The following is a 10,606-nucleotide window of genomic DNA, read 5'->3' as shown; positions in this document are numbered from 1 at the left end:
AGAAGGGAAAGGGTGTATGTTACGGTGGAAAAGAAATTGGCATTCTAGAAGTTCTTGACAGACTGAAGAAAAGGGCAGATTCTAAAATATATGTTTTTAAAATTTTGTTCCTTCTAGTCCACTAAAAAGATAAATAAAAATATAATATTTAGCAAGGATGACTGTAAAGAAATTTGGATCCAGTAACTTAGTTGCTAGTTGCTTGAGCATACAATGTGAACAATGTATAAGAGAAAGAATTGGAATTTAGTAGACTATAAGATCAGAAGTATGATTTGGCCAATGGAAAGTCTAATGATAGCTTACATTATTAATTTTGTTACATTATTAGACATAATAATTTAGTGTTGGTTCCACAAAGCAAGAACATAATTCAGTGTTGTACCCTCAAAGTCTAAAACAGTACCGTACTCATGGTGGATGCTCAGTGACTCTTTGCTGATTGAGTGAATACTCTATCAGACATGAGTTCTTGAGAAGGAGACTCTTGGAGATTTGGGCAAGAGTTATAGGTAATGGAAGAGCTTTCTGGTGGAAGAAGGATTAAACTTGTCATGTACAGTTAAGGACCGATTTCAAGTTCAGGAAAGAAGACAGATTTCTAATCAGTATAAGAAAAAGGTTTTTTAAAAAACATTTTATTTTGAAATAATTATAGACTCAGGAGGTTGCAAAAATAGTTCAAAGAAGCCTTTTAACAGGCAGAATTGCCCCGAGATAGGAGTAGGGCCACTTTGGGAGATACGGGGGAGAGTCCTACCTCTTGATGTTTGCAGGCATCGTGTTTTAACTATCGCCCTTCCTGGTCCTTCTGGCCCTTAGAATTCTGGTTCTTTTCTGCAGTGTTCCTAGAGACCATTGCTTAAACCTAAGGTTGTAAACTTGCACACCCATGACAGTCAGGTAACAAAGTGGACTGAGTGTTAAGAAACACCTGACTCCTGTCTCTCTTTTGCTTTCCTACTCTTAATGTAGGCACAAATGGAAGTAGTATTTCATTTCTTCCTAGCTCTGCTATAAAAAAAGTGGACGATGTGAGCAAGCACTGTGTGAGCTGTCAGCTGGTGCTTAGCCTCGGCCATGTCAGTCACGTTAGCTCATTGTTACCCTGTAGGAGTATGGTTCCGGTGTTGCTCCATCTTTCTGTTTTATAATCAACAGCCAAAATCTTGCTTGTTCTTTTAAAAAGTGGACACTCCTATTTTTAAAACATTAGCACCAAATTAAAAAAATTAACATTGTGGAAGGCCAAATAAAATCCCAATTTATCACCTGTGTCATTAAATCCATAGTGTAGCTCAAGGCACAGGAATGCTGCCACCCCTTGTTAGAGTTCTGTGATGTTCTCGGTTAGTTAACTGAGTAATTTACTAAGCTGTCTTATGACTCTCCTTGTCGCTTTGGTATTTAGGTGAGGCTGATTCAAATTATCCTAAAAAAGGGACAATTTAAATATATTATTTAAGTTTAAGTCCAGGGTTGGCAAACCTTTTCTTAAAGGGTCAGATGGTAAATATTTCAGGCTTTGCACTGCGTGAGTCTCTGTCAGGAACTACTCAGCCCTGCAGCGCAGAAGCAGCCTGTGGCTGTGTCCAGTGGAACTCCGTTTGTGAAAGAGTCAGGGGGCCTGTGGGCCACAGTTCGCTGACCCCAGTAAATGCATAAACCCAGCCTTTTCTACTTGTAGATATTTGCTGATGAGGTAATTGTGAAAGTTATTTAACAAGGTCATTATTTCTTTTAAAATTGAGATAGAACATACCTCAACAAACAATGTGGCGTGTGAAAGTCTACTATTAATTGTAGAGCTCAGTGATTCTTGATATGTATAAGGTATATCAGGACACACAACTAGATCTAGGTGAAGAACATTTCTAGCAGCATCTCAGAAGGTTCCTTCCTGCCTTTCCCAGCCTAAATCCTCCTCCTCCCCTCAGAGGCAGCCAGTACTCTGATTTGTGTCTCTATTGGTGAATTTTGCTTGTTCTTAGACATCATTAAGTGGAATCTTGCAATATGTGAAATAATTTCTTTTTATTTAGAGATATAGTGAGACATCTGTTTTATGAAATATGATAGAAAACAACAAGTAGCTATTTCACGGTAACATAATTTCATCTTCTGGTTTTATGTAAACTTATAGAATTTAAATTGGAAGTTTGAAGTGTTCCGTTTCTCACAAAAATTAAACACACCACAGGGAGGGTTTTCTCATGCAGATCAAAGAAAAGTTGTATAGTTTATTAGATAGCCTCAATCTTAAGGGTGAGATTTAAATTGATGGTAGAAACTTCAAGGACTTTGTTCGTTCTGCCAAATACAGATGTAGCCTTTGGCCCAGATTTGGGTAAAGCTTCTTTCACACAGATTATAGGGAGCTCTTGATTATTTAGAGACTTTATAATTCATTTTAAGACGTCTCCTGAAAAGGTTCACATCTTGGGCATTCTTTACTTGTTGGTAAAGAAGAGAAGAAAGAAAAGGTAAAATTGACATGAAATGGCTATTCGCCTCTCCCGTTCCACCCTTCCTTGCCTTGTCCTGTGCCCCGGACACCTGACTTTTATGAACAACATTGACGGGCTCCCTTGCGCTCTGGTTTCCATGTGGGGCAGGCAATGAGAAGAACTGGAAGGCATTTTGTAGGTGGGAGAACAAGTTTGGGGTCTTTATTTCCCTGGCTTCCTGCCTGTAGAGTCTCTTTCTGTCCTAGCCCATATCCTATCTGTCAGCAACCTTGATGCTTCTATATTCAGAGGATATCTGGAATCATCCTTTCTTGCCACCTCCACCGCCACCAAGTGGGCCCAGCCACCGTCCTCTCTCGAAGAGATTATTGCAGTGTCCCCTCTCCAGTCTCTGAGCTTCTCTTCTTGTCCCTTTTCTGTTCGGTACCTGCACAGCACCTAGAGTGATCCAGATAAATCACAGACCGTGTTACGTTGCTCTCTTGCTCAAGGCCCCTCGGTGGTTCCCTGGCTCACTTGGAGTAGGAGGCACGGACCTTCCGGTCTCCCCCCCACATCCACTCACACCCCTTCCCTGCCTTCTTTCTCCACAGCACTTTCATCATCTGACATAGTAGGTATTTTACTCATTCATTTTGTTTCTTGTTTTCCATATTTTGTTTGTCTGTCTTTCCATATTAGAACATAATCCCACTGAGGGAATTTTTTCTGTATTCCCAGAGCCTAGAATAGTGCTCGACACATAGTAGGCACTGAATAAAGATTTATTAAATAAATGTTTTGCTTTGGTAAAAATAAAAATTATATTTAAAAATGGTACCAGTTTTTAAGAAGCTGTTTGCAGTAAGTTAGGCTAAGCAGCTCATTGTCTTACTGGGTTAAGAACCACAAGCAATTTGAAATTGAAATCCTGACAGATCCCATTGAAACAATTTGTTTCCATTTGGAAAATAACCATATGTTGTCCTGAGATTATGCCCCTTTAAAAATCTGCTGCGTACTATCCTTATTGCAAAAAAGATATCATAATATAAACTATTTACGACTTGGACTGTTGATTTTCAAACCTTTTGGCAGCTGAGATTTCAAACTGGTATTTTAAATCATAGAATGTGCTTCGTGAGGGTAAATAACCATCACAGATACCTTCTGTAAAGAACAAACACCTAGGATTCCAGTTCTTATAAGGAAAATTACCTCCAGCAGTCTTAACATCAGTTTGCCTTTTATTTGCTCATCATAATTCTTGCCATGTTTTGTTGCTGACTAAAGCTGTTTGTGTTTCATCAGGGCGTTTTCTTTCTTACCTTTGCCTCTCCTCACCTATTCCTTCAGGAAACTTCAGATGCCAAATTAATGATCTCATCTATATTTCCTTGGCTACGGATCACAATTCCGCATACACATGATTAGAATTCACGGTGGGAGAGAAGCTGGACTCTGAGAAGGAATGGCCTTTATCTAAAGCAATTACTTGATTAGTGCAGAGAATTAAAAAATGAGGACCAAAGCAAATTGCATGGTCTTTCTTCACATTGCATGCAAAAGTCGTCTTGGAAATCAACCAAAAGATAACCTCCATCCACACTTTAAATTCTTAGATAGCAGAGTATGGATAATATTTGAATCCGCAAATGACTTTAACATGTTTGAAAATCATGTTTCTTTAATGTTGAACCTGTTAGATTTATAGCTCAGTTTATAGAAGTAATTGCTTTGTCTCTTTACTATGGACCAAAGAGATTTTGCAGGAACTTTTGTTATTTGTTTTGTTTTTGGTGATTTCACTGAGCTTAAGCGTTGTTTGACTCCTTAGGTAATTGCAGAGTTCTGAATGCTTGATGGTGTTTCAGGTAACTGCTATATCTGCACACTTTTCAAGGTGGATTTTTACCCTCCTGGAATTTCCAGGTGGGTTCGTCAGTTGTTGGGTTGTATAGTGATAGCGACATACTGTGCTTTTCCCATTAGGTCATAAGTTCTTTCTCCTTTTAAGAACAAATGATATTTCAGTGTATAATTTTGAGGAAAGAAATTGAATTTGGGAGCAATACTATTTAAGTAGCTGACAGTGTGCTGGGTACACTTTCATCTTCAGTATCTAATGTAGGCCTGAACATGGTCGGCCTTGGGCCCCTGAGAGGATTTCATTGTTCTTGTTATTGTGATAGTAACTGGGTGATTTTGATTTTTGCAAACCCAAGCTGAGAAAATTTAACGTGCGCCAGAATGGCTTTGGCAGTCGTTAAAATTAAGTGCTACTGTTCTTGGTGGTGGTGATTTTTAATGACTAATCAGTATTGCTGTAGATACATAGATTTCTGTAAGATACTTGACAAAGTCCCTCCTTGTAAACAAGGACATTTTTAGGCTGGTAGACGGTAGAGTTAATACGATTCACTGCGGGTTGCAGAACTCTTCCCAGAATTGTTCTGGACAGAGGGAGAGAACAATTCTGCCCTTGTCATGAATTTGAATGACCCAGAGGCATGTTTGTTCACTGGTGGATGAGAAAGCTATGAGGAATAACTGAAAACAATGCCAGTTATGAGTTTCAAAAGATCATAGACTGGAGGATGAATTGAAAGAGACTGAACTTTAAATGTGATAGTTCTTGTCATCAGGTAAAAGTTTCACTGTGAAGTTATAGGCTGGATAAAAACTGACATTTACAGAAGAGAGAGAAAACTGGTTATTTCCTTGCTTTTTCAAAAATAATTCTACCATGTTAGGTGTGTATTTCTAAGCAATATATTATTTTTTAACTTGTTTTAGAGTTTTATTAAAATGGTATTATACCGTATGCAGTCTTTTGCCACTTGCTTTTTACATTCACCATTGTTTCTAAGATTCAGGTATCAACTGTTCTCAACCAGAGGTCTCCATCTGGACTGTGGGACACAGAAGATGATTTGAGTGCTTATTTCTCATTTCTCTCAAGGCTGGGACATATATGTATAACACTCTTTAGTTACACAGAAGAGGAGCTGTCTCTTTATATCAGTGGATGCTTTAAACTAAGTAGCGGGGCTCAATTTTCTACTGGAACCTGGTGGAAAAAGGCAGACTTAGTTGTTACATGTAGCTCTAGTTCGTTTTGACCGCTGTAGAATGTTCCATTTGAGAGCATACTAACACTTACTCATGTATTCTCCTATGGTGGACTTTGGGTTGTTTGCAGTTCTTCTGATATTGTTACTGTAAACGATTTTGCTGTGACTATCTTGTACAGATCTCTGGGTGCACATTAGTGAGTATTTCTCTAAGTCTACCTCTGAGTAGTATTGCTGGGGACTGCTGCCTGTTTTAATGGGGATATTGGTACACTGGAGGGAGTACAGAGGAGATCAGTTGGGAATAGTTTCGCTATTTTATAACTAACCTGTATTTTCCTTGTTTCCTTAGGGATTGAAGAGGTTAATGACCATTTGCCAGAAGCACTTTCCTACAGATCCATCAAAATGTGTGGAGTACAATGCACTATGAGATGTGTGTATGATGTGTAAATAACAATAAGAAACTTAAGGGAGTGTGGTATGGACTTCTGGAATTCCGGACAGGAACAGGGAAGAAGAAAAATGGAGTCTCTAGACTCTGAGTTCTACCTAATGCAACTCTTGGTTTTAAGAACTATGCTGGCTCTCGTATCACATCTGACTGCAGACTGATTTCTGTGTCTTGCTTTAATTTAAATAGTCGAAAAATTAAGTTCTAAAAGACTTTTCCTCATAATTGTGTAGACAGCAGTTACAGAAGGGGTTTAAAATGAATCTTTATGTCTAGACTTGAAAGTTGCAGTTAGATACTTAAAAAGGAACATTGGAGGATGGACTTAATTGTTTCTGTAAAAATAGTGATTTTTCACTTGTCTTTTATGTCGTATTTTTAGCAGATATTTTTATATGTTTCAACAAAAATGTGGAACCATTTAATGAAACTTTATAGCCCTTAAATGTTGCCGAACTTTTGACGTCTTGCAATAGCATTTGAATGTAAATTTTATTACTGTTAAGTGTTTTTTATGTGTTTCAAACAAAGCTTGCTTTTATCTTTTAAGGGGTGGGTGTAAATTTTCGTATTTGTCGTCTCTTGGGACAGATAGAATTAACAGCAAATAGAAGTTTGAAAAACAAAGATGGGATATTATACCAACAGTAACCCCAGTGCATTAAGGTCAAGGTGAGGAAATAGATTGTCATGCCAGCCCGGAATGGGGACGTTCTGCTGGTTCTTCCTAGACTAGGACTGCCCACGTGTTTCATCCTCATGGGACCTGTGGTAGATTGCTGTTCCCAGCTCCATCCCACCAAGCAGAAGAAAAAGGGCCAGTAGTCTTGTCACTGCCCGAGACAGTAGGTTCTGAGTCTGATTTCCTCAAACGATAACTTCTGAATCTTGCAATGTCATACCCAGATAATTGTGATGAATCGCTGTACTTTAAAAGTTAAGCGGACTCAGTTAATAGAGGAAGATGAGTGAAAAGAATGTTACCTGACCAGGTAGAGTGTGGTGTCCATGGTACGAGTGGGCTCTGTAGTGAGAGCTTCCTGGCTGCAGACTTCAGCTCTCCATCTACTACTGGCTGTGTGACAGGAGTGAGTCCCGTAGTCTTCCTGAGCTTGCTTTCTCATCTGCAGATGGTTAGTAATAGTAGTGCATACCTTACTGTGTTATTGTTGTGTTTAAGTAAAACGCTCAGCACACTGCCTGGCAAGTAATGGCTCAGTAAATATTAGTTGTCGTGTCCTTGTTGTTGTTATAAGGTGAAGCCAGAGTAGCTGTCGTGCACCCCGTGGTCGGGCAGTGTGCAGTCACATGATAACAGCAGCGACAGTGGTGGTGGCCGCAGCCGCAACAGTAATAGTGGAAACGTGTACTGAGTATTTACTGTATGCAGGCTCTGTCCTGCTTCCACTTTCTGCCAGTCCTGAGTTTAGAAAGGTAGAGGATGTGGGAGCTAGAGAGTCAGCTGAGTAGGGAGGCAGTTATAGATTCACAGTCACTTACTCTGCCCCTCTTGGGAAGACTTGGAAGCTGGTTTGGGCCACTTGGGGTCTCTGGCCATGCCTGGCTGATGGGTTGTGCTAGATATTTGCATGATGGTGGCTGAGGCCCGCTGTCCTAAACTCAATCGGTAGTCTTGTTCCTCGCCTCCTACCCTATCCCAATCCGCATTCTGGAAACTGTTTCTTATGATTAAATTAGTTAGAAATTAGGGTAGCTTCTAGGGCAAAGGAGAGAGAGCCTTTCATAAGGTAAGGCAACAATCTAGACTTTGGTTATGTAGCGTTGTTGTGTGGGGCTCGTTTTAAATATTGTGGAGTGAACACTCTCCAAATCACTTTGTTTATTGAGTCAGGCCACAACATGGTAGTCAGGTAATTTCGTGTTGCCTTCCCATTTGCTATTAGTTAATATTCCCCATAAAGAAGAAATTGTGTATGTGATAGCAATAACCTTCTAAAACTGATCAGTATGGATAGATGGTTTAAAAAAATATTTGTAACATATTTGACACTGCTGTGAATGTTAACCATTTTAGGTGTGGATAGAGGGAGGCAGGCTCAAAGATGTAGATACCCCATAAAAAAGTTTTCCATTTCCCTGAATCTAAAGATTTCAGATGTGGCTAGATTTAAAAAAAAAAAAAGACCTCTTGCATACTTTGAATCATGAACATTTTAGTTCAGCAGATACTACATATTCAGTTTTTAGCTCATTCTGAAACAAAGGCATTATCTTTTAAATTCGGTCATAATCCTGAAATAACTATGTTCTTCCCTTTCTTCCTCCCCACCTCCTAACCAAAGGAGTCTTGTCTTCTGGATTCAGATTTAGTAAAAGACTGGTTTTCCCTCAGCAGTAGATGCCGTCTCTCTGGTAGTGTTCCTGCCAGCTGTAAAGGCCCAGCAGCATTTCTCAGCATCGTAGCACATAGCTGGCGGCAATCTGGAAGTCATGGCCGTGATTTCAGTCTTTGGGGAAAAGTAGGAAAATAAAGCTGAGGCCAAAGATAATTGACACATAGGAGGAGGGAGGGAGGACGGTCTGGATCTTGTAGGAAGAGGGGGGTTGTCCTGAGACACAGAGGTAGGAGGGCAGCTGTCACTAATCACAGACCTTACGGATGTGCTGTGGGCTCTGAACTCTCAATTTGGAGAAATAGGAAGTCGGATTGGTAGCAGCACACTTCTTAATGGTACGTTCTTCCTTTGGTGGTTTGCTGACCCACGAGCACTTGAGATTGCCCTGGGATTTGACCTCAGTAAAACTTTAGAAATACAACTGTCTTTTTCTTCGAAAGGAATCATTTATTCTGAAAGTAAATAGCATGGAAAAAAACTGAAAAACAAGTTTCAGAGTCGTGGGTAGATTTGATTTGGGGATTGCTATCACTGGGTCCTTTGCAGCTGACAGTAACCCCCATTAATACTTCTTAACATAGAAGGTAGTAGAACTGAGTGGGGCTGTTTGGGTGAAAGGGCAGCATGAAGTTGAGGTGTGGCTCTTTGTCCGAATCTCTCGAAGGGCATAACTTAGCGGATCGTGCCTCCCCCTCCCCCATCTCCAGTGCGCTGCCATGAAGCTGCTGGAAGAGTAACTTGATCCTGGTGGAACGTCATGGTATGGGAACGTATGGGCGTCGTGAACTGAAGCACTTTCTCACGGCATGTTTATGTAAGAGCTTCCAGCTGTCCAGTGTGAGCAGCCAGCTCCAGTCCCCCAGGGTCGCTGTGGGAAGACTGTTATGGCAACTGGTTTTCATCACAGACTCTGCAGCTAGATTGCCTGAGTTATAACCACACGCGAGTATTTTAATGGTTAACAGTAACCTTAAAATCTTTGGAAATTTAAAAATAAGTTCTGGCGGTGTGGAATAACTAGGAGGAATTCGGCACGGTTAGCAGCAGCAGCTGTGGCATGAGCTGACCCCATTCAGGATTTTGGAACCTTGCTCATTAAAAAAAAAATGTGTTTTACGTTTACTAAAAAAGTTGAGTTATGAACACATTGATTACTTATTTTTCCTCATCGTAAATTTTGGGGCACTTTATACAGCCTGGCTTAGACTAACCCTTGTGTTGCCGGTCATGGTGCGTCTGTTTGACCAGGCCGTTCCCTTTTGTGTAGTCTCTCCTCCTGTCCTTAAACACTGGCTTCGAGATACTCACCAGCTTTCCCAGCTCTCTCACAGCATTCCAACTTAACGTGTCCTTTACCATGGAGAAGTTTTGAGCTGTTTTTGAGCACTACTGGCCGTCAGGTCTACTCACTGGGCTTTCTACCGCAGCCGTCAAGAGTCATCTGCACCGTCTCCTCTCCTTCCCTTAGTGAACTCCGGCTTAGAGTCCCTGCCGCCCTGTTGATTGAAAGCTCTAGCTTTTGAAACTCTTTGACCATAACTCAACAGTAAACGATAAATGAAGGAGACCTAGTATTACACGTATGCATATATTTCTGAAACAAGCACTTACCATGTTATGTGCAATGCATTCTTATGTTTTCTGTTGTGTTTCTTTAAAAAAATAGGCTGGTCATGACTATAAATTGGCTTGCAACCCATTAATGCATTGTGACCAGCAGTTTGAAAACCACTGATTAAAAGGAATTATCAGAGTTGAGGAAGGAAATAACCTGGTGGGTGAATTCGGGGCAAAAGGACTCTACTTTTTATAATTTTTTAAAATACAGAGATATAGAGATAGCACTTATCTCTCAAGGTTAGTGTGAAATTTAGTAGATTATAAAACCTGAGTACACATGCTACATACTTTTGAAGCAGCGACTCTTAGGTTTAAATGAGGAGACTTGTCTGAGAGGGTAGGAAGAACCAAGACAAGCAGCATATAAGCCATCTGTAAAATTGTCAGGATAGGTGATTGATTACCTTAGGCTGATTGTAAATTGTAAACCGAAATTAAACAAGGGATTATAAAATAAAGGGGAGATCATTTGAAGTGTGAGGTAGGGTTGAGACAGAGAGAGATATAAGGAGCCTAATATTATGTATCGAGTATCTGTTGAGAGTTTGTTCAGCTCTTTGAGGATTATTTTCCAAGACTCGGCTAGATTACATTTCCTTTCATGTAAATTTTTTATTGAAATATACATACAGAAAAGTACACAAAGCAGAAGCA

The 10,606-nt window shown here is 40.1% G+C and overlaps 1 protein-coding gene across 1 annotated transcript in view; it reads left to right on the top strand.

Moving 5' to 3' along the window:
- The window catches only part of PRPF18 (pre-mRNA processing factor 18), a 43,319-nt gene extending 36,795 nt beyond the window's left edge, over positions 1-6,524 (top strand). The window contains exon 9 of the mRNA XM_023530358.1: positions 5,874-6,524. Within this exon, the coding sequence (XP_023386126.1) occupies positions 5,874-5,954 (81 nt within the window). The 3' untranslated portion in view covers positions 5,955-6,524. The remainder of the gene's footprint in view (positions 1-5,873) is intronic.
- Positions 6,525-10,606: the final 4,082 nt, after the last annotated feature.

This window comes from Pteropus vampyrus, unplaced genomic scaffold (genome assembly GCF_000151845.1).
Source record: "Pteropus vampyrus isolate Shadow unplaced genomic scaffold, Pvam_2.0 Scaffold49, whole genome shotgun sequence".
Classification (NCBI taxonomy): domain Eukaryota; kingdom Metazoa; phylum Chordata; class Mammalia; order Chiroptera; family Pteropodidae; genus Pteropus; species Pteropus vampyrus.
This window is presented reverse-complemented; position numbering and strand designations above follow the sequence as displayed.